This window comes from Lampetra fluviatilis, chromosome 35, assembly GCF_964198595.1.
Source record: "Lampetra fluviatilis chromosome 35, kcLamFluv1.1, whole genome shotgun sequence".
NCBI classification, from domain to species: domain Eukaryota; kingdom Metazoa; phylum Chordata; class Hyperoartia; order Petromyzontiformes; family Petromyzontidae; genus Lampetra; species Lampetra fluviatilis.
In genome coordinates this window covers 1,795,115-1,818,854 of record NC_136309.1, presented here as the reverse complement: position 1 = coordinate 1,818,854, position 23,740 = coordinate 1,795,115, and the positions used below count along the sequence as shown (strand labels likewise).

General features: G+C 50.8%; 1 protein-coding gene across 1 annotated transcript in view; it reads left to right on the top strand.

Annotated features, from left to right (window-relative positions):
• Positions 1-23,740, top strand: part of LOC144944468 (periplakin-like) — a 35,506-nt gene extending 11,766 nt beyond the window's left edge. The window contains exons 2-22 of the mRNA XM_078872633.1: positions 157-256; positions 797-951; positions 1,414-1,537; positions 3,229-3,357; positions 3,537-3,578; positions 4,747-4,908; positions 5,263-5,370; positions 5,778-5,873; positions 6,561-6,686; positions 7,737-7,883; positions 8,346-8,500; positions 8,864-8,961; positions 9,568-9,740; positions 10,504-10,682; positions 11,205-11,343; positions 12,102-12,298; positions 12,661-12,811; positions 13,172-13,255; positions 13,848-13,958; positions 14,994-15,083; positions 15,573-23,740. Of these exons, the coding sequence (XP_078728759.1) occupies positions 157-256; positions 797-951; positions 1,414-1,537; positions 3,229-3,357; positions 3,537-3,578; positions 4,747-4,908; positions 5,263-5,370; positions 5,778-5,873; positions 6,561-6,686; positions 7,737-7,883; positions 8,346-8,500; positions 8,864-8,961; positions 9,568-9,740; positions 10,504-10,682; positions 11,205-11,343; positions 12,102-12,298; positions 12,661-12,811; positions 13,172-13,255; positions 13,848-13,958; positions 14,994-15,083; positions 15,573-21,557 (8,551 nt within the window). The 3' untranslated portion in view covers positions 21,558-23,740. The remainder of the gene's footprint in view (positions 1-156; positions 257-796; positions 952-1,413; positions 1,538-3,228; positions 3,358-3,536; positions 3,579-4,746; positions 4,909-5,262; positions 5,371-5,777; positions 5,874-6,560; positions 6,687-7,736; positions 7,884-8,345; positions 8,501-8,863; positions 8,962-9,567; positions 9,741-10,503; positions 10,683-11,204; positions 11,344-12,101; positions 12,299-12,660; positions 12,812-13,171; positions 13,256-13,847; positions 13,959-14,993; positions 15,084-15,572) is intronic.

Here is a 23,740-nt window from a genome sequence, read left to right as displayed (position 1 = left end):
GTAAGATGACAAAAAATGTGTTTAATAAATAAATACCAAAAAAATTGTATTTCGGCTACAAGCTGATGTCCGGCGTCTTGAAGGACAACCGCAGCTCGCCCACGAGTGCCCTCGGTTTCCCAGCACCAACGTCCGCTTGCGTCTTGTGTCCCGCAGGGCCCAGGCTAACGAGTTGGCCATCCTCATCAGCCGACTGCAGAAGAATGCCGACCAGGTGGAGAAGGACATCATCGACACGGAGGACAAGCTCGCCATTGTAAGCAGCAGGGTCCTCTTTCCCCCCTCTCGCCACCGCCAGCACCCGAGGACTGACCGCGCAATGCTGTTGGGTCGGCCGTTTCTCAGTACACCGCAGCCAAATTTTCTTTAACGGGGCTACACGAACTCCGATAGGTCTGGCAGGTTACGTCGCGTACCGCGAAGGGCTGCCCAGCTGCTGTCGTTTGATTCGAAGCGGAAGCCTCCCGATTCGTAGCTCGTGTTGCCCCACGCGATCTGCTTGTGACAAAAGTTTTAAAGTAAACAAGTATCCCCCCCCCCCCTTCACAGTAATACAACTGCCTCGCAACACACGTATGTTTCATGAAGTGAAGTGTGCTCCTTCTCTGTCGTGAAGAAGCGCCGTACACTGAAAAACAGACATGTGCCAACCGTGTACTGTTCTGCAATAAGGCGTCGTTAATGACAAATGTGATCATTTGTTTCATGTGCGCTTGTGTACAACTGCCAAGCATCGTTCCATTGTGTAGTTTCTGTATTAACATCTCCCCCTGTTTTACTCGATTTGGTCCCATAGGATATCAAGAATCTGGAAAACGGCCGAGAATTCCAATACCGAGCGAAAAATGCCGAGAACCTGAGCCGAGCCGAGGGCATCCTCAAGGACCTCTTCCTCGACTCGGAGCAAGTGAAGCAGCTCAAGCACCCGCAGGGCGAGATGATCAACAGAGAGTGAGAGCCGCCGGGAAAGCACGGCACCACCTCGTTCCTCGTCCTCACCACCTCGTGCTCACCACCTCGTGCTCACCACCTCGTCCTCACCACCTCGTACCTCTTCCTCACCACCTCACTAGTGCTCACCACCTCGTCCTCACCACCTCGTGCTCACCACCTCGTCCTCACCACCTCGTACCTCTTCCTCACCACCTCACTCGTGCTCACCACCTCGTGCTCACCACCTCGTTCTCACCACCTCACTCATGCTCACCACCTCGTACCTCTTCATCACCACCTCACTCATGCTCACCACCTCGTACCTCTTCCTCACCACCTCATCCTCACCACCTCATGCTCACCACCTCGTGCTCACCGCCTCGTGCCTTGCACCGACTCACGACCGAGTGGGCTACAACGAGGCCCCGCTGTGAACTAACGGTGGTCCCGCACGTGCCTGCCGTCGCCTTTCTCCCCCAGCATCCACCAACTGCACGACCGCTGGTCGAAGCTCTGCGCCGAGTACCGCCAGGTGTACGAGCAGGTGAACATCCCCAACATGCGCCCGCAAGTCGACTGGCTCAAGATGGTGGGGGAGAAGCGGGTAAGTCTGCCTCGACGCTTGCTCATCCCTCCCGTGCGTGTGTGCGTGTGTGTGTGTGTGCGTGTGTGTGTGCGTGTGTGCGTGCGTGTGTGTGCGTGCGCGTGCGTGTGCGTGCGCGTGCGTGTGCGTGCGTGCGTGAGTACGGAGTGGTGGCATAGCGGTTAGCGCTCCGCCCCAAGAATCTGGCGACCCGAATTCCATTCCCACTCACGGCCACCAACGCCGGTGACGATTATCTCAATCGGTACTGGGCCTCAAATGAGTACCTGGTACGGTGTTTGAACGTTGCCACTGGGGAGACAAAGGCGGCCGGGCGTGGCGTTGGCCACCCACGCCCTCGTGTGCCATGCCGGCCTTCATAGGTGCTACTTGCCCCGAGCGGTCTGTTAAGTTTTCCCGCGTGAAAGAACCACGTTATCGAGAAAACGCGTTGTGCAAACACGACGGTGCGTTCAGCGAGGAATTGCCGTGAAGGTGCACGGGTCCGTGGTGTCCCAGAGCTCGGCTGCCCTGCAAGCCTGGCTGTGCCTGCGCAGCAGCCGTGCAGACGTCTTGCGAGGTTCATGTTTGCTGCGGGGGAGCGTTGTTTAATTCCCGAGGCAAACACGGGAGGGCCGATTTGTATGCAGCAGACGCCGTCGCAAGTATCCCGTGATGCCTATCCCCAACGTTGGGCCGACGTTGGTGCAACGGTTCCAACCTCCTGCTGACGTTGCCCCGGCGCTGCACGTTTATTGGGTTTATGCAACGTGCATTTGAATATTACATTCGTACCCATTTATACGTGGCAATAATTAAAAACAATGTTTAAGCCTTTAGTTAATCGACTGCGGACAGAAGGCTTCCCTATGCAGGTGTCGGTTATGTTGACCCGCTTGACCATACTTCACCGTGCTGGTGATGGGGGCGCCTATGAATAATTACGAGATATTTGTTCGCCACTTGTAATGCGCAGTGCGCTGCACCAACAACGCTCCCCCCACCGAATAGTTGATCGCTGTGCAACTATGCACATTACCTCTGCAGCGTCTGTGTAATTGTGCGAGCATGCACGCAGCCACGCGTGTAAATGCATTTTGCAAAAAGAAACCGCATGCGATTATTGCGCCATGTGCAGCACAAGCAAACGTGGCCCGTGACGCTTCGGATATTCCCGTGAACTCTTGTGACAATATTCAAACAGTATTTTGCACCGGTTCGCGAGTTTTTAGAGTTCACGTTTGCACATTTTTCGAGTTTTTCTCGAGTCAGATATTCTAAGAAGCGTTAAGAAGATATACATTTTCTACCCTTTTCTATTTGTGGTTTTCTCCTTCAAAGACAAACGCGTGTTAGCGAGCCACCATAGCACTCGAGCGTACACCGCTCTGTGTGTGTGGATGGGAAGTGGTAATTTAGCAGTTAGCACATTTTTCTACAAACCTGGAGACCCGTGTTCGATTCCCGATCATGTCCAACACCAGTGACGATTATCTGAACTGGTCCTGGGCCTCCGCTCGATCGAATCGGCCTCAAATGAGAGCCTGGTACGGTGTGTAAAAACATCGCCACTGGGGAGACAAAGGCGGCCGGGCGTGTTGCTGGCAACCCTCTCGTGTGCCTTGCCGGCATTCATAGGTGCTACTCGCTAACAGCACTTGCCCCCAACAGTCTGTTAACGCTACGGGGGGGATCTTTGTCTTTGCCTGCAGTACTCGCTCAACCGGAAAGGCTTTGGATCGGACCTGGTGACCGTGGAGATGCAGATGGCCGAACACAACATCATCCACAAGGAGATCGAGGCTTACGGACCGCACGTCAAGGCGGCCGAAGGAGACCCCGTAATTACGAGCACCAATGACGCGATGGCCGATCATCTCCGGCCTACCTGAACACATTCCTACACGCGCGTTAAGTGTGTGTGCGTTTTTTTCTCTTTCTTACGAGTAAAAAAAAAAGGCTTTGGGAATTTTTGTTGGTGGCAGCTGCTGACGTTATGACCCGCGCGTGTTGTTGGCAGGAGTACCTGCGCAAGCTGAACGAGGAGTACGGCACCTTGCTGGTCAGTGGCGCCGCACCGCACGCTGACGCACGCTGACGCACGCTGACGCACGCTGACGCACGCTGACGCACGCTGACGCACGCTGACGCACGCTGACGCACGCTGACGCACGCTGACGCACGCTGACGCACCCGCTCGCGTTTACCCAACGGGCGCGGGTGCCTTCCGCACATTCCTCAAGCGCTCCACACGGACATCATTCGTGCTGCCGTCTGCTTTAAAGCAAACATATCAGTGACCCTGCACGTGCGCGCGCACACACGCGGCGATTGTGTCTCGTGGGAAACGTGCGCGTGGTGGAGGGACGTTAAAATGCCGCCGAAATGTGGGAAACCCCAGTGGCGATCGTTGATCACGGCTTGGGATCGCAATTGCCCGATGGGCAAAAAAAGATGCAGGATGAAGTGATTGCGTTTTTTTTCTAAATAAAAACTGAAGTTGACATGAGTGAAAAGCCACATACCCCCCCCCCCCCCCCCCCAATGTGCCTGACGAATAATCGTTTTAATCTTCTGCAGAGATGTGTGTTCTATAGGGTCATAACGCCACGGGCAGCGCGGCTGTATTCATGAATTGTGTGGTGGCAGGTGGATATTCGTGCACGCGAGAGCTTGGGAGATATTGGTGCAGAATGAGAACCCCACATACACCCACACACACCCACACACACCCACACACACCCACACACACCCACACACACCCACACACACCCACACACACCCATCTCGCGCATTAGAGAGAAGTCCAAAACACGGGATCAGAGTTCAATTTGTTGAAAGCACTGCTCCAGAGCCTGGTCCAGAGCCTGGTCAAGAGCCTGGTCCAGCAGTTGATGTGCTTGAAATTTCGGGCATTGAAACGGGACCCCTCCCCTTTCTATTAATTTAGGAGTCACTAATTTAAGGTGGAACGGTTATTACCATTGTAGGTTTTGGCGGCTGTGCTGTGTTCCTCTGCGATGCGTTTTCCGCGTCGAACTTTGGGGGGTTTACCGAGCGCGAAGAGCAAAAACGTCGACCGCTGTGCGGCAACGCAGAAACACCCCCCCCCTCATCCCCGACCCCCCCCCTCCCCCGCCCCCCCCCCCCCCACACAACCCGAAAACACTCGGCAAAGCCGCTCATCACGACGGTGCCACACGGCCCCCCGCCCCCCCGTTTGTTTCCAGGGCACGTCCACCAAGCGGCAGAAGGACCTGAACGAACTGCACACGTACATGCAGCGCTGCACTCGCGAGCTCATGTGGCTGGACTCGGAGCAGGAGGAGCGCAAGGGCATGGACTGGAGCGACCGCAACCTCGACTATGACATGCGCACCCGGAAGTATGAGGTGCGTCGTCCTCCTCCTCCACCTCCTCCTCTTCCTGCTGCCGCGACACCGCGTGGAGCATCGTGCCGTCCGTGCCCTGGGGCTTGTTGTTGTCGTTGTTGGTCTTGGGTCCCGGTTGGTTCGCCCCGGGCCGTGCTCGCAGCGTAACTCTCTCTCGCTCTTGCCGTGTATTCCTGGCCTGACAAGCGTCGTGAGATACGGTTGCCGTTGTTGTTGTTATTGTTGTTTGTCGTTCCTATTAATGTGTTCGGCCTGGCCGTACGGCGCAGCGGTTGGGAGTGAATAGCTCCCGGCTGTGAAATGGGAAACGCCCCCCCCCCACTCCTAACCTATCAAAACGGTGTCGACGTGCAGAACATCGTCAACAACGAGCTCGTGGCCAAGGAGGCGTCCATCAACCAGATCCAAGACGAGGGCGAGAAGCTGCTGGCGGCCAAGCACCCGGCCAAGCCGACGATCGAGGTGAGCGCTAACGGACGAGGGGGTCTGACCGGAGAGGGCGCACCGTGATGATTTTGCCGATGAAAGTCGGGCACGACTTCCCCCTAAACGGCTGGCTCCGTAGGGTGCGAAAAAAGTTTGACATACGTACATAAAGAGGTCCCCCTCCTTAACCTCCTTCTGTTGCTCTCTTAAAGCCTCAACCTTTTCTCCAATCGTCCAATCCCTATCCTCTTTCCTCCCCCTCGCCTCAAAGGCGGCCGGGGCGTGCTGTTCCGGGCCTTCGTAGGTGCTGCTCACTAACAGCACTTGCCCCTACAGTCCTGTGAAGGCTACGGGGGGGGGGGATCTTTGTCTTAGTGGCATGTGATGTGATGTGTGTGGTACGATGCGACGGTGTTTGATCCGTGTGGTGTGGTGGTGTGCAGGCCCACATGGACGCAGTGGAGAACGACTGGAAGAGATACCTCAACCTCCTCATCTGCGAGGAGGCTCACCTCAAGTTCATGACCGAGCACCACAAGGTAGGTGTCCTTGTGGGTGAGCACACGATGGTACAAACACACGCGCGTGCGAATTTACTGAACGTTCTACGGCATTTGGGTAGACACGCCGAACAAACTCTGTTTACGCAGAGATGAACCGACGTTTCATTGCAATGTTTTAATGACGATAATAAAAAAACATTTTAATTATACCTGTGGTGAGGGATGTCGATAGGCAAGCCCTGCTCGGAAATAAATGAACACTCGCTGGCTCTCACGGCTCCTCGGGAGTTCGAATAGCGGCGCTCGCCTCTCATTGGCCAGCAACTATCACGTGGGGGAGGAGCCGACGTAGGGGGCACGCCCAATCGGACTTGAAGGTGGAGAGACATTCAAAGCCGATTGGTCATCGGGGTACAACACTAAATTGGATTGATGGGTCAGTTGGGAGACCGTGAGGAGAAATTAATGGGATTGATGGAGAGTCGTGGAAAGATCGGGAATGGATGTAAAAGAGAATAAAAGGAGGGGACAGATGGGGGTTCAAGGTTGGCACCTGAACGGAGTGATTACTTGATGTGGGATGCGCTGTGCGGAAGACGGAATAAAGACTGAGTTCAAGACTCACTCGGGCTGGGACTCCTTCACATCTGGTACCATCGAGAGTGTGATGGAGAGGCCTTGCCGGCGGGGGGAGAGACACCGCGCGTTGTCGTTCCATTTCAGTTCAACAAGGACGCGAAGGAGTCCAACGAGTGGCTGACCAAGCAGTCGGCGGACATGAAACGGCGCTACACGGTCGACCCCAACGACAGCGCCCTGAGAGTCGAGGAGCTGTTCAAGGAGGTGCAGGTGGGTGCAGAGCCCAGCAGGGCCACGCCACCTTCACGCGCCCCCCCACCCCCCAACCCCCCAGCTCCCACCCCCCCAGGGGTTGTACAAAAAGCAACCCGGTGCCTCCTCAGGGCCCTACCAGACTGGGCCAGTACAGAAAAGACTTTAAAAGAAAAGACTTATAAGCGAACGCTCGTTGAAGATTCAACTCCGCTTGCCTTCCCCCTCCAGCCACCTTCGATCCTGAAGTTCTCGGCGAAGAGTTGCAGAAAGTCGCGGAAGCGCTTGTCGTCGTAGTCAAACCGGTTCCCAAACACGATTGAGCAGATGATGTTTGACACGGCATTGTTGATGCTCAAGTGGGGGTCGAAGGCATCAGCTGCAACCAGACATGACGGATAACATTTTCCAACCGTGATTTGCCCTACGCTACTGCAGTGATCTAATGTGCGTGTGTATGTTGAACTTCTTGCGCACCGTACGTAGCCAACCGTGCTAATCGGAGGTGCGGGGGAAGGTAAACAAACTAAACACAAAAAGCGGTTCGAAAGACAGTAGTTTTATCAATCTAGATGATTTAAAAGTCCATAGCTCCGGTGGCTTCCTAATTTCGGAAGAAAGAGAGTGTTCAAGAGGGCCGCAAAAGTGCATCTGCAAGCGCCTGGCTTCCACACCTCCCGTGGTCCGAGTCGAACCCTGAGCCTGCCCGGTGTGATGCGAGCACAGTGCCATGAACGTTACTTACTAATTCATACATCTGGGCGGAGGGAACAACAACAAAAATGGCAGTAAACTTTCAGCGCAGGCCCCCAAGTGTCAGTTTCGCATGCCAGACTGCCGATGATACCCGAAAGGTCAAAGCCGGCCCAGAGCTCACTTGCTTCCTTGCTTAAACAAATCCTGCTGGATAGCATAAAATCTGCAAAGCCCTGATTCATATATGTTGACGCCAGGAAATCGAGTTCCGTTTGTGTTGGGTTTTGTTGTTGTTGTTGTGAAAACGTCCACTCGCGTGCCTGCGGCCTATCGTGCAACGCGTCTCCGCTGCCCCCCCTCCGCCTTCCGCAGGAGAAGGAAAAAGAGATGGACGCCTACGAGAAGAACGTGGTGGCGCTGAGGAACCGGGCCACTCAAATCGTGCCGCTCAAGTATCGCCGCGAGAAGATCCCCAAGCCGCTCACTGTGGAGACGCTGTGCGACTACGAGGACGGGGAAGTGAGTGCAGCGCGGGACCTCGGTGCTGCACCCGACTCAGGACAACGTCGTTTGATCACCGCGCGCGAAACGCAGCCGGAGGGGTTCTGGAAGTTTTCGTATCGGGCAGCTCTGCGACACATTGGAGCGCTTATTGAGTCGTGGCGTAGCCAACACGGTAGGCGAAGTACGGTCCGGTAACCCCAAATTTGACCCCCGCTCGGCCTGAGGACGCCATCCATCCAGCAGTGGCTCGGCACACGGGCTGTGCACGTTAACGTTGAAATCGGCTTTTCGCGATGCAACGGGATGGCGGTCTTGTCAGAGTGGCTCTCAACGCGATCTTGATTTGGGGCTCCCGCCGAGGCATGATTATCCGACGTATTCCTCCCCCACCTGTTAGCGTACGTTCCGCTGCGGACGCCGTGAAGGTGCCGCCCCGTGGAGCGTAACGAGCCCGGCGCTTGCGTGTGTTCTCCGCAGCTGGTCCTGCACCGCGGAGACAAGTACACGCTGAAGGACAACAGCGACAAGGAGAACTGGGTGGTGTCCAACTCGGCCGGCAAGACGGAGACCGTGCCGAGCGCCTGCTTCGTCATCCCCCCCACAGACCCCGACTCGATCGCGCTGGCCGACGGGTGCGTTACCACGGAGGCAACGATCCCCCCCCCCCTCCACCGTGCCCCCCACATCCACCTATCCCGCTTACCCCCCACTGTGTAGCCCAGGGGTCGGCAACCAAATTAACAAGAAGAGCAATTTTTTTTCGAATTCGGTAAAAATAAAAAGTCCCGCAATGTGAATAATATCACAAAGCAGTCCTTAGACAGCCGGAAGCGGCTCCGGAGCCACAGGTTGCCGGCCCCTCGTGCAGCCTCTACGCCCGATGCGCGTCACGTGGGGCACAAAGTCCTGCACAGGCTTTACGTGGCTCCACGCGTTCGCCAACACGCGCCTCGAGTTTGTCACGAAGGCGCTCTCTCGTTTTTGCCGCTGCGCAGGATCTCCACACAGTTCAGCGAGCTCAAGCAGAAGCGCCGGGAGACGGAGGCGGCGCTGCGGAAGCGAGCGGGCGACGTCAAGCAGCAGGCCGGCCAAGGTACGGCTCCGAGGAAATCCTTCGGCGTGTCGGCGGTGACGCTTACGGAGGGAGAGAAGGGGGGTTCAGGGTGGTACCTGAATTGAGTAATTTCCTGATCTGTGTTTTAATGAAGATAATTATAATTTTAAAAAAATACACCCGTGGTAAGGGATGCCGAGAGGCAAGCACTGTTCGGAAATGAATAAATATACACTCGCCGAGTCTTAATGGCTCCCTCGTGAGTTTGAATAGCGGCGCTGAATTCTCATTGGCCAGGAGCTATCACGGGGGGAGGCGACGTAGGGGGCACGCCCAATTTGGATTTCAAGGTGGAAAGTCATTTAAATCGGATTGGGCGTCAGGAAAAACTAAATGGAAATGAGGGGTCGGTTGGGACACCGTGAGGGGAAATTAATGGGATTGGTGGAGAGTTCTGTAAAGTTTTGCGTAACGCAATCGTCGGTGCGTTTACCGTCAATGCCGACACGTTCGGCCACTTCGCGTCTTAGGCCCTTTCGGTGCCTGTGCTCAGTGGCCACGATGTCATTTTGTTTTTAAAACGCACACGATGAATAAGTACGTGACGGCCGCTGCGTGCGTGCGTGCGTGCGTCCACCACACCAGTTCTGGCGGCAGACAACTCGGAGGAGAGGGAGTGCGTCAAGCACATCTCCGACCTGGAGCGCATCTACTACGAGCTCGACGACCAGGAGCAGCAGATGCTGACCAAACTTCGCACGCCACTCGACAAGAACCGGCCGGCCGAGGACGGCGCCTCTCGGCTACGCGAGCAAGACGTGAGCGCCTTCTTCAGTTTTTTTTTTCCCGCTAAATTTGTCGCCGGCGATGCCTTCTGCACCGTACCGTTGCTTACAGATGACGCCACACAAGCCGAAATGCTCCCAGAGTGATTTTTTAAAATATATATTTGGCAACGGTACGCAATCGAGGCGATCCACGCTGTGGTCAAGAGGGCAATACGATCGATGGGTGGCACCCAACACCGTTGCAAACGTGCGGAGCTTTACAAGGGTGAAACACGTACAATTTAATGTTTGTACTGCCAAGAGCATCATGGATGTCTTGTCCATAATTAAACGAGACCTTTTTGTACAGCCTCCACCTTTGTACACCTTATCATTATCATTTTATCTCGTAAGTACCTCCAGTCTTTGGTGAACATTTTCTCTTTGCAAGCTCATCACGGGAGCACAAGCATCTGCAAACATCCGCAAACATTTTTTGAGAGTTTTTTTATTATTATGCTGACTATCAATGACGATGATGCTGCTGAATCGTGTGTGAATTATCTATGATGGTGTCGATGATGACGTTGATGATAGTGGCTAAAGGCACTGCTACTGATGCTCATGAAGACGATGATGCCATAATGGTGCTGCTGCTGCTACTACAAATCATGACAACAAGGCTCAACAATAAACAAAAAATGCTCTTGCTGCTCTTGATGATGGGTGCTGTTGCTGTACCCACTATTGCTTTTTCTGATGATGATGTTCATGATGATGCTGACATTGATGTTGACGATGGCGCACAATGCAGGCGATCCTCAAGAGGCTGCAGGTGCTCAACACGGAGAAGGCCAAGGTGGTCAAGTCCGCCGAGGCCTTCCTCTCGCGCAAGCCCAAGTGCCCGAGCGCCCCCAAGCTGCGGCAGAAGCTGGACGAGACGGACACCAAGTACACACGAGTCTCCTTGCTGGCCAACAACTACGGAGACAAGTGAGATCTCACCACCACCACCACCACCACCCACCCCTCCCACCGTGCACCGCACACTGCTCGTCCTACACACGTGAAGAGATAAGCGGGTGTGAGCGGTGGGGTAACGGTTCGCGCAGCTGCGCTGTGAACCCGAAATGGGCCGTAGTCCGGTTCTCGGAGGCGGCCAACGGGGCAGTGGCGAGCGTAGTCGCGGCCACTGTCGTTTGGTTGCTTAGCGACATCGACGCCCTATGTTGCCTCATGGAGGATGCAAAATGAACAGATACATTCCCAAGCCTGGCATTGCGATACCCTGGTGGTTGTCGCTGTGGTCTCACTTTCATACGAATCGAAGTAACGTGCGGCGCAGAACACTGAAAATCCACCGAACTGTGATTTTAGTCTTTTTTTTTTCCCCTCGCCAACGAAGCTTAACGCTCGCGTCCGACAATCCATAGCCGTAAAAATAAAAACAATCTAATTCTCGCAAGCGAGAGCCTTATTCATTCAATGGCGCACCTCTCTTTGCCCGCTCCCCAGAGCCAAGGCGGCGTCGGGCATGGAGGTGTCTCTGCAGAAGGCGGAGGGTGCCATTGCCCCCCTGGAGCGCTCCCTCGCGCTGGAGCAGAGCATCCCCACGGACCTGGCGGGCATCCGCACGCGCCGCAAGGAGCTGGAGGTGACCCCGGATACAGAGACAAATGTTCCCCCCTCCCCCCCACCTCTTATAGCCTTAACGGACTGTTGGGGCAAGTGCTGTTAGCGAGCAGCAATTATGAAGGCCAGAACGGTACACGAGGGCGTGGGTGGCCAGCATCACGCCTGGCCAGCCCTTTGTCTCGCCAGTGACGATGTGAAAACATCGCACCAGGTATTCATTTGAGGCTGAGTCGACCTAGGGGAAGCCCAGTACCGGTTCAAATAATCGTCAGTGGTGTTTGCCGTGAGTGGGAATTGAACTTAGGCCACCGCTACACTACCACGTGCACAAAACTGTGGCGAGATGTGATATTCCTCGCCTGGTATACAGAAGATCGTGGGTTCAATCCCGACCCAGACGACGACTGTATATTTGGAGTTTGCGTGTCTCTCTCCCCGTGGTCGCGTGGGTTTAGATTACCTGGCTGCATTTAGATGATTTTGGCCGCTGGAAATTTCGACATAAGCCACTTTGTCGAGCTAACCTTTGTGGCCAGGCCGCTTCTGAAAAAGAGCTCGTACCACAGTGGACTTTACCTGGTAAAATAAAATCGTAAAGCAAAGGGCAGTAATCGAGGTGCCTGTTTAAAAACCTGAGCCGTGCTGTCCCCGTCGGTTCACTTCCTCGACGAAAATTCTGACGATCGCGGTTGAGGCTCGAGACATCGCACGCACACAACGAATAGTTCCTCGAACCGCTGGCAACGTTTACCAGCCAGACGTGTCGGGCCCGCGCAGGCCGTCAAGAAGGATCTCAGCGCCAAGAAGGCGCTGGTGCTGGAGGAGCCGGCGAGGAACCTGCAGAACACCCAGCAGCACAGCCAGAACGTCGCCCGCAACTTCAACGAGCGCTGCCCCGACGTGGAGCGCCAAGAGAGCGAGGTGAACCGACTGCGCCAGCGCTTCGGCAACATGGGGGACCAGACGAACCTCAGGTGAGGCAAACCGCCCCCCCGCCCCCCACCCGGGACGGTGTTCACCTTGGCGGTAGTCCTGCTGCTGTGTTGCTGGGTACGATTTTCGTGACTTTGCAGCGTAGTTCTCCGATGCGTTTTTCGATGTCGTACCGCGCACCATACGGTCCGTCACCCGACGTATTTGCCCGCACACGCCCAGCGGGGCTTCTTCAGGGGAGATGATAACAATTTTTTTTTTTATTGGCTCCCAGCAGGTGGACGTCATGTCCAACAACCCGCCACAGCACAAACCCCAAAAATCGCCAATCGGAGAGTCCGGTGTTCGTTGCTTGCGAAAGCGGCTGCTCAGACGTTGGGTTTTGTGTGTGTGTGTGTGCCAGACTGAAGGAGCTGGACAATGCGGAGAAGACCTACTCTGAATACCGGGGCAACTATGACAATCTCGACAGCTGGCTGGACAATGTGCCCAAACCAAGTGTGTCACAGAATGAGACTGTGGAATCCATCAATGCCAAGATCGCCGATCAAAAGGTACCGGTCATGTCTCTTCGTTTCATGTGCACAGGCGCGGTTGTGTAATTCCGAGGGTGCATCTCTGTCCATATTTGGCACACTTTGCAGATCTTGTTCCATTTTCTTTGACAATGCCGCCCATGTTTCTAATTATCGTTGTTGTTGCTGCAGAAAATGCGCGCTGGTATTCCTGCTCTTCGTATTCGACTTCAGCTTTTTCCAAAAGTTCCCCCCGCCCTGCTCCTGTTCACGTCGTTGGTTCATCACTTCAATGGATAATTTAGGACGTCGATGAATCAATGTCAAAGCACTTGTCTACCACGTTTCGTGTCTCTGTGTCTTGTATTGAAGTCGTCGTGTGTGCACGCGTCGTTGCAGAGATTGGCGGACGAGCTGCGCAGAAAGGAAACTGAGAAGAACAGAGTGGAACAGCTGGCGAACGATTATCAGTCAACGGTCCGGGTAAGACCTTTTATTAAAGCCCACTTCATAGGACAAAAAGTAACATTGCATTTTCATCGTCTGTCCCTTCGATCGGCTCATAGTAATGATGTGACCCAAGTAACTTTCAGCCACGGTTAAATTTGTATGCCAGTTCTTTACCGCTTTGCTCAATTTTAATGTTTGGGGTTTTTTTCTTATAGCTCTTGTACCACTTTATATCTATCCACCAGGATGTCTGATTTACCCATACTCCTCGTTCTGTGTCCATGTGTTTGGGTTTACTTGACACAACAGTGGGAGGCTGGCTCATAGGTCCAGGATATTAAAGCAGCACAACCAAAATCCTGGATTTGAATCCAGGCAGTGGCCCATGAATAAAACCGGCCTCTCAATTGTAGAGAGTTGATGGTCGCGCTGTCTGATAACCAAAACAAGCAAATTAGGGCGCATCAACAACAAAAATTCATAACATTCCGGGGCAGATCACTAAATGGTAATCCCTTCGTGAAGGTGTGCAGCTGGCCTTTAAGTGTTTGAATATTTCACGGACGTAGTCAAACGTGTGAGTCACAAACTTCTGCTGTCTCCCCTCCCCATCTGCCACCTTCAGAACTACGAGACGGCGAGCGATCGCTACCGGACGCTGGTGGAGCCGGAGATGGTGAACGGCGTGAACTGGGACACAAACAAATCGTCTCCCACGCGGCAGGTGCAGGACGAGGTGAGTCCAATGTTGGTGACCAAGGGCGGTCTTTAACTTTCCCAGAACGTTGATTCTTAAGGCTTACGATGCGTGCCTTTCCCATCGTGCGCACAAGAAGAATGTTTTTTATAATGATTTACATTTGAAATAAGCATAGGGTCGGCCACCCCTAAGGTACGATACAAACTAGGACATAACAAGGGAAGAAGAATATATTTTGCCCTTCCAATAAAGAAGTACATGCAAATGCACCATCTTGAGGTGATGCATTATTATGGATCTGACAAAAACTTTTAACGTCCCAGGAAGAGCCACAGATTTTATACAGGAATGCTACATGAAAGAGAAAGATATCCTCGGAATACCAGGACCCTGTGGCAACCCGATATGAAAACTACATGCAAACGACTACACTGAGGCTAATGGAGCAAACATTTGATATTAGGAAGCCACTGGAGCTATGCACTTTTAAATCTAAGTAGAAAACTCATTTCTTTAAAACTGCTTTTTGTGTTTAGTTTGTTGTCCTTCCCCCGCACCTACGGTGAGCATGGTAAGCTATGTATGGTGCAAAAGAAATTCAACATACGTGGAAACAAAACCATATTAAATGAGAAGCAATACAAACAAGATGGTAAACACTGCTTAAAATATTATTTATTTTATGTTATTTTTCGACCTACGTGACTTTAGCGAAAGAACCAAAGAGTATGGATTCCTGCAGTCACGAAAGCTTCAAATCAAAATTTAAAATAATTATTTAATCTCAAATTGAAGCATGGCCCTGAATCATTAAAATGTCAGCTACTTGCGATGATAGTGCATCCATCACACCCCTGGTTCTAATAAGCAAAATCACATCTGGCAAATATAGCATTGTTCCAAAAAAAGTCAACTCTCTTAAGTTGATATATTTTTAATGAACTAGTTTAAATAATATCAATCAAACCTAAAGCACGAGAAAATAGATGCTGCGTAGCATAGATAAAAATTCTAAATTAAAATACGCTTGTTCAAGTTTGCAAATTGAAATTTCCTCTCTTGTTTTTTTAGGAGAGACAACTCGTCAAGAAATTTGCTGAAGTTTCTGCTGCAAATCAGCAACAGATCGTCTATCTGCAAAACATGCAGAACATTGTGAAGGTGAGGTTGCATGCAGATATTGTTCATTTCCTAACGTGTAATTGTAAGCAATTATACATATATTGGTTGCATTTGATGGTGAATGCAGTTTCGTGAATGTGTGCCTTGCCATGCCACACTAGCATTGGGTAGTTTCCAATAATCCGGCAAGGAAACTTGAGATCTCATCTCATTCACCGATGACCGCTCAAGCGCAGATCGTGAACTCTGGATTCGCGACGAACCTGGCTACCTGAGTTTGATTCCCAGTCATGGTTCACATTAATATGGTCAACCAACCCCCCATTGCCAACATTGCACGAGGAGAGATTTTTTTTCTTCCAGCCATGAGAATTTCCATAAGATATTTTTTAGGCTGATGACGAATTTACTTTTAAACATTGGCAATTCTATGAGAGCACATCATTTGGAATATACTTCTTCTCTCTTATTATGCTCTCGTTCAACCCTTGCCTCATGCTCTCTCCGGTTTTTTTCTTTCTTCAACAGAACCCTCCAGTGCAGGAGGTGCAGGCGAGGATGTCCCAACAGAACCTGCAGAAGTCCGAATATTCGGGCCCAAGCAAACGTGACTTGGAGCTGATGGAGGAAGAAAAGAAGAAGAGGCTGATGCTAGAAAAGGACATGGAGTCGCTCAAAAGGCAGCTGGACGTCGCACAACAGAAGGCGGCGACGCCAGTAAAAGACCCCGCTACGGAGCAAGAGGCAATCTTATTGCGCCAGCAGCTCCAACAGGAGGCCGAGAACAAGCGGGCAAAGGACGAGGAGCTGCGCCTCTTGAGGGACCGACTTCAGAAGTCGGAACGGGCAGCGCAGGAGGCGGAGCAGAAGGTCATCATCAAGGAGGTTTCGAAGGTGGAGAAGGATCCGTCAAAGGAGAGGGAAGTTAATGACCTCCGTATTCAGATGCAAAACATGACCAGGCAGATCGAAGAAGAGCAAAACAAAAGTGCAACTGCTGAGAAGTCCATCGTAATGTACGAAAGGAGAATCAAGGAGATAGAACAGCAAGGGCCAAGGGTTGAGAAGCAAGTGACTATCAAGGAAGTGCCGAGAATTCAACAAGATCCCCTTCTACTAAAAGACTTGGAAGAGGCACGTAGAATGTTGGAGCAGGAAACCGCAAAAAATAAGGCAGCGGAGGAAGAACTTCGATTGCTGAGACAAAGATACTCCACACTGGAAAACACCAAGCCCAGAGTAGAGGTTAAAGAAGTCTTAAAAGAAGTTGTGAAGGCAGATCCCAACACTGAGAGGCAGGCAGCGGACTTGAAGAGACAGCTGGAAATTGAGAGGCAGAAAAATGACCAGATGAACAAGGAGATGGGTACTCTTCGGACAGATCTCATGACGATCCAGAACCGCAAACCAGAAGTCCAGGTCAAGGAGGTGGTGAAGCTGGAGAAGGATCCTGAAGTGATGAGGAACCTCAGTGCTGTTCAGCAGCAGCTGGAAGAAGAAATAAGTAAGAAGACATCTGCAGAAAAGAGAGTTTACATGCTAGAAAATAAAATTAAAAATTTTGAAGAGAAGCCACCTGTAGTTGAAGAAAAGGCAATTATAAAGGAAGTTTTTAAAGTTGAGACTGATCCCCAGACCACAAAGGAACTCGCAAACTTGAAGCAAATGCTGGATGAAGAATTTGAGAAGAACAAAGTTTCCAAAAAAGAAATCCTGACACTTCAACAAAAATACACCACCCTGGAAAACACCAAGCCAAAAGTGGAGATCAAAGAGATCACGAAGGAGGTGGTGAGAGCAGATCCAGAGACAGAGCGGCAGGCAGCTGATTTGAAGAAACAGCTGGCCGAAGAAAAGCGCAAGTCTGAAAAAGCAGACCGAGAGCTTGATGCTCTCAGAATTGATGTCGAGGCCTTGAGAAACCGCAAGCCTGAGGTGCAGGTAAAGGAGGTCGTCAAGGTAGAGAAAGATCCTGAGGTGGTCCGAGAACTTAATAAAGTCAAGCAGCAGCTGGAAGATGAGGTTGAGTCAAGAAAGGCTACAGAAAAGAAGTATGTGATCATTGAAAGGAGGATTAAAGAGGTGGAACAGGCGCCTCCTAAGATAGAAGAACGACTCGTCATTAAGGAGGTTGCGAAGGTGGAAAGAGACCCAAAACTGGAAGAAGAGGTTGTCAGCCTCAGGAAACAGCTGCAGCAGGAGGTTCAACGATCAAAAATATCTCAAGAAGAGATTCAGACAATTCAGCACAAATTTGTCACCCTTGAAAACACCAAACCTAAAGTGGAGATCAAAGAAGTCATCAAGGAGGTGGTCAGAGCAGATCCAGAGACAGAGAGGCAGGCAGCTGATTTGAAGAAACAGCTGGCCGAAGAGAAGCGCAAGTCTGAAAAAGCAGACCGAGAGCTTGACGCTCTCAGAATTGATGTCGAGGCCTTAAGAAACCGCAAGCCTGAGGTGCAGGTGAAGGAGGTTGTCAAGGTAGAGAAAGATCCCGAGGTGGTCCGAGAACTGAATAAAGTCAAGCAGCAGCTGGAAGATGAGGTTGAGTCAAGAAAGGCTACAGAAAAGAAGTATGTGCTCATTGAAAGGAGGATTAAAGAGGTGGAACAGGCGCCTCCAAAGATAGAAGAACGACTCGTCATTAAGGAGGTCGCGAAGGTGGAAAGAGACCCAAAACTGGAAGAAGAGGTCGTCAGCCTTAGGAAACAGCTGCAGCAGGAGATTCAAAGATCAAAAATATCTCAGGAAGAAATCCAGACAATTCAACACAAATTTGTTACCCTTGAAAACACCAAACCTAAAGTGGAGATCAAAGAAGTCATCAAGGAGGTGGTCAGAGCAGATCCAGAGACAGAGAGGCAGGCAGCTGATTTGAAGAAACAGCTGGCTGAAGAGAAGCGCAAGTCTGAAAAAGCAGACCGAGAGCTCAACACTCTCAGAATTGATGTCGAGGCCTTGAGAAACCGCAAGCCTGAGGTGCAGGTAAAGGAGGTCGTCAAGGTAGAGAAAGATCCCGAGGTGGTCCGAGAACTTAATAAAGTCAAGCAGCAGCTGGAAGATGAGGTTGAGTCAAGAAAGGCTACAGAAAAGAAGTATGTGCTCATTGAAAGGAGGATTAAAGAGGTGGAACAGGCGCCTCCTAAGTTAGAGGAGCGTATTGTTATAAAAGAGGTAACGAAAGTGGAGAAAGATCCGCAAACGGAGCAAGATCTGGTAAACTTGAAAAGGAAATTGGAAGATGAAATACAAAGAAATCAAGTTTCACAAAAGGAAATTAACCTCATGCAGCAAAAGTACACAACTCTGGAAAACACCAAGCCTAAAGTGGAGATAAAAGAGATCACGAAGGAGGTGGTGAGAGCAGACCCTGAGACGGAGAGGCAAGCGGCTGAGCTGAGGCGACAGCTGGCGGACGAGAAGCGCACCTCCGACAAAGCGGAGAGAGACCTGAGCACGCTTCGGCGAGAGCTTGAGGCCCTCAAAAACAAGAAGCCCGAGGTTCAAGTGAAGGAGGTGGTCAAAGTCGAACGAGACCCTGAACAGGAAAGAGAAATCGTCAAACTAAAGAACACGTTGGAAAACGAGAGAAAGAAAAAGAGCATGGCAGAAGAGGAAAATGATTCGCTTCAGCAGAAAATCCTGATGCTTGAGAATCGGAAGCCCAAAGTTGAAATCAAAGAAGTTGTCCATGAAATCCTCAAGGCAGATCCACAGACTGAGAAGGAGGCGGCCGAGTATAAACGGCAGCTGGAACAAGAGAAGCGTAAACTTAAGGATTCGGAGAGAGAACTGGCCTCCCTACGCACAGACCTGAATGAGCTACGCAATCGCAAGCCAGATGTGCAAATCAAGGAGGTCGTAAAGGTACAGCGAGACCCGGAGCAAGACAAGGAGATCAACAAACTCACAAAGTCTCTGGATGAAGAATCTCGTAGAAACAGGAAGTTTGAAGATGAAATTCACTACCTCAAAGAATCGCTCACTAAACTTGAAAACACAAAGCCTAAGGTGGAGATCAAAGAAGTGGTCAGGGAGGTGGTGAAGGCAGATCCCGAGACGGAGCGACAGGCAGTCGATTTGAAGCGGAAATTGACAGTCGAGAAAGAGAGATATGATACAGTGATGGGCGAGCTCAACACGCTGAGGATAGAGCTGAACTCGCTGCGCAATCGCAAGCCCGACGTGCAGATCAAAGAGGTCGTCAAATTGGAGAAAGATCCAGAGCTGGAAAGAGAGCTGAAGCAATTGAAGCGCATGTACGAGGAGGAAATAGAAAAGAACAGGGATGCTCAGAGGGATTTGGTCAGTGTCCGGAGACAGTATACCATTCTGGAGAAGGAAAAACCAAAGGTGGAAATCCAGGAAGTGTTGCGCGAAGTCGTGCGTCCTGACCCAGAGACCGAGAAAGAAGCCTCGGAACTTCGGTTGCAGATGATGAAGATTAAAGGTCAACTTTCAAATGCCGAACGAGAAGCACTGAAACTTCGTGAAGAAGTCAAAACGTTGCAGAACAGAAAGCCTGAAATTCAAGTGAAGGAAGTCCTTAAGGAGACTGTTAAGTTTGAGAAGAATCCAGCGGCAGAAGAAGAGGCGACACGCATGAAAAAGGAGCTTGACAGGGAAATGCAAAAGAGAACTGATGCTGAGCTGCAGTTAACAAAACTTCAAAACAAAATTTTTAACTTGGAAAACCAGCCGCCGAAGATTGAAGAGAAGGTTGTTATCCAAGAGTCCATCCAGTACAAAACAGACCCCAATCTGGAACGTGAAGTTGACTCGCTAAAAAAATCTTTGAATCAAGAGAAGAAACGGCAGCAATCATTGGAAGAAGATTTGGGACAGCTTCGCAGCACTGTATCTGAACAGAAGCAACTGATCACGCAACTGAGAACGGACTCGCAGGAAAAGAACGAGCTTGAGCAGGAACTGAGGCGCACGAAGAATAGAATGACAACTCTGGAGCAGCAGAAAAGTAAAGTGGAAGAGAAAGTGGTTTACAAAGAGGTTGTGAAAGTGGAGCAGGATCCCGAGATTATGAAAGAAGCGGTACTTCTAAGATCTCAACTGAACGACGAGCGCTCAAAGCGCAATAGGCTTGAGGATGAGGTGGATCGAATGAAGGCGAGAATGCACGATCTTGAAATTGAGGCCACCAAGGAAAAGATTGTTTATAAAGAAGTGGTAAAGATAGAGAAAGACAAGATGGTCGACAGCGAACTGGAGAAACTTCGCGGCCAGCTTGACGATGAGTTGAGAATGCGGAGAAACAAGGAGAGGGAGATGCAGAAACAGTCGGAGGTTATATCGGATGTCCAGTCGGAGATCGAAAAGCTCAAGAGAAAACTTACGGACACCGATAAGGTCATAAACAGCAAAGAGGGCGAGATAGTGGCGCTGCGTGACAAGCTTAGCAGATTGGAGAACAGACAACCGGAGGTGACGAGGACTTCAACGGAAAAGACGCAGTCTCATCTGAGCCGTAAGATCGTCGTCATGGATCCTGAGACTGGAAAAGAAATGACTCCGTACGAAGCTTACAAACTCGACCTCATTGACTGGAAGACGTACAGTCAGCTGGCAGGGCAGGAGTGCGACTGGGAAGAAGTGAGCGTGTCCGGACCAAAAGGGATATCATCCTCTCTGCGGGACAAGAAAACGGGAACCAAGTTCTCCATTGAAGACGCCCTGGCGAGTGGGAAGGTCACGCAACACGACGTGCAGCAGTACAAGAACAGAAAGATGACCATTGCCGAGTTCGCTGCTAAGGTGTCGGGCCAAACCTTTAAGCCTCAGCCTGAAAAAGAAGAGGGCGTAAAGAAAACAAATTCCTCCCAGGTGAGCAGCTCCTTGCCAAGGGAGCCCGCCCAAAGCAAGGATTCCACCATCCTGGACCTCGAGACGCCGCCTATCGCCGGCGTGTTCGACGTGGACACTAACCAAAAGATGCAGATAAAAACGGCCATCAGCAAGAACCTCATCGATCCGATAACGGCGCAAAAGCTGCTGGAAGCACAGGCCGCGACCGGGGGCATCATCGACGTGGTCAACGGCGAGAAGTACTCGGTGCACAAGGCTGCGGACATGAATTTGATCGACAGCAGCTCCGTTCAGCGACTTCTCGGTGCGCAGAAGGCATACACCGGAATCGAAGATCCGACAACGAAGGAGCGGCTTCCCGTGGGCATTGCGCTCAAGAGGGGCTGGCTGTATCAAGACGCAGCCTACAAGTACCTGGAGGCGCAGTTCCTCACGGGGGGACTGGTAGACCCCAACAAGGCCGGCCGCGTGCCCGTGGGAGAGGCCCTGGCTCTGGGCATAATCGACAACGAAAACAAGCGGGCACTGGAGGATGACAAAAGCCACCCGAAAGACATCACGGACCCCATTTCCAAGAAGCGGCTCACCTACAAGGAGGCGTTGAACCAGTGCAAGGTGGAGAGCTCCACAGGGTTGCCTCTTCTCAAGGTGTCTTCAAAGAGCTCCGGGGGCTCGTCCAGGTTTACACGCTAAAGGGGAGCTCCGCTACAACTCTGCAGCGATGATAGGACATGCTCATTCACATCCATTGCCAATCGACACAAGCTCACACAAAAATTCCTTTCCCATTATTTTCCTAAGTTCCCGTAGGACCCAATTTAATTATTCGGGTGACAAGAGCACAGCTCATAACCCAGCACTTCTGTCAGGTGTTCACGTAGCTCATTTACACTTTGTGAAACTGGACACTTTTCAAGAGTTCACTTGTTCACACTTCTTACATTTTTCTTTAGCTTTAAATTTTAAAAAACCTTTAACTATTTACAGACATGCGAGTGTAGCATATAAAAAATAGGTCGAATCCAAGAATCATATTTGCATTTATTGCACGCAACAGCAGAAGCTTTTACTGCTCCCCAGCTGTTATTTCTACAATGCAGGGCTTTGTTGATTTAAAATCTCATCAAAATGTTATCAAATGCTGGCTTGATATGTCTGTACAATATGCACAAGGTAATTATTAAGCAAGTTAAAACAACTGGGCTCAAGAGGGAATTGCCTATTTCACAATTCGTAATTATTTTCCTTTTAAAAAATGCACCAGCACGTTTATTTCAAATAACATTTGGTTCCAAAACTAAATTGGATATCTTCCAGTCACACACGTTCACATTACACACTCTCAGTACATCCGGGTATACAGTATTTGCAATTGATCATGCTACATCCCAAGCAAACATGCAACGTTGGGGCAACGTTGACACGTGGTTGGACCAAGGGTTCCGTATCTACTGAATGATTATTGTAAAAGGCTAGATAAAGGATATATCGATTTCCTTGGCACAACTGAGTGAGATCCTCTGATGTATTGTATACCAATGCATACTCACTTTTGCAAAGAATAAATCGAAAGCCATATGACAAAGTGGCAATTGTTGTTTATAATTTATAGTTACAGGTGACATTTTCTTTTTGGGTACTGGCTATGACACATGCACATTGGCTTAATGCGGTTTAGACTGGATCACGTGACACATGTAACGTAACGTAATTATCGTTTGTGACGTGACGGAGGGTGTTAAGGTTATCGTACCCGCCATATTCACTGGGTTGAAACTTTAGCAAGTTAAGGTACACGTTAAGTGAATTAGCAGCCAACCAGAGTTCGGGTGGAGCAAAGGTGGTGAAGCCAAAAATACTCTTCGACGCGGTCGTTGTCACACCCCTGGTAAACACGCAACGTTGGACCAACGTTCGGTGTTTAGTCGGACGCCACGTGTCGCCACTTGACCCTCCCTACCCGTTAGATTCAACCGTGGCGGTGTGAACAAGTTTCACGTCACAAAAGGCACGTGATGTTCACTTAACGTAAATCCAAAATGCAGTGCGAACTCATCTCTAAGCCTTTGCAATAAATCGCGCACGTGGTCTTAAAGGCAAACCCGCCTTGAACACCCAGTAATGGCCGCTGTCACCACGACAACGCCCAGTGACGGCTGCTGTCACCACGACAACGCCCAGTGACGCGATCAGAGAAGGCTGCTGCCGCCATCACGACAAACGCGCTGTGTTAATGCCAATCAGGGGGTGGTGTCTGGAGCGGAGATTTGCTCTTCTCACGCTGGTTTCGTTGTCATCATTGGCAGCAACAGCGGCAATGATGGCCCTGGTGAATCCACTGCTGGATGAACGCCTCTACATACGATGTAAAATGCCAGCTTGGTGGTGATGAGTTTTTATGACGGTACTTGCTATAGGTTTTTTTTTTGTAAAGATGTTTAATGCATGATGTGTAATTGTGTTTATTACATGACTGTACTCCTAGTTTGCTGAATGCTCTTACACTTTAGCATGGGCTCTGCTGTGTACATGTTTGACGCGTCTTCAACTATCAAGCACAGGATGGCAGGCATAGGTATTGCATTTAGGTGCAAATAGGTGGAATGAGAATCCCGTGTTATATTTTGTATCTTGATGATGGGTTTACATGACTGTTTAATGGGGGGGGAAGAGTTGAAATATATATATACATACATGTTTATCTGCCTAATATTGTTTTTGGTACCGGGGGGGAGTGAGTATTCTTAAGTCTCTTTAATATAAGCATTGCTGGGTTATGTATTGCATGGAACCTGTTTTGGTAATAAAAGAAAATAAATAATTTGCTTTTGTTGCTTTGGCATATGGTCCCCTTGAAGTGCAATGCACGTGATTGG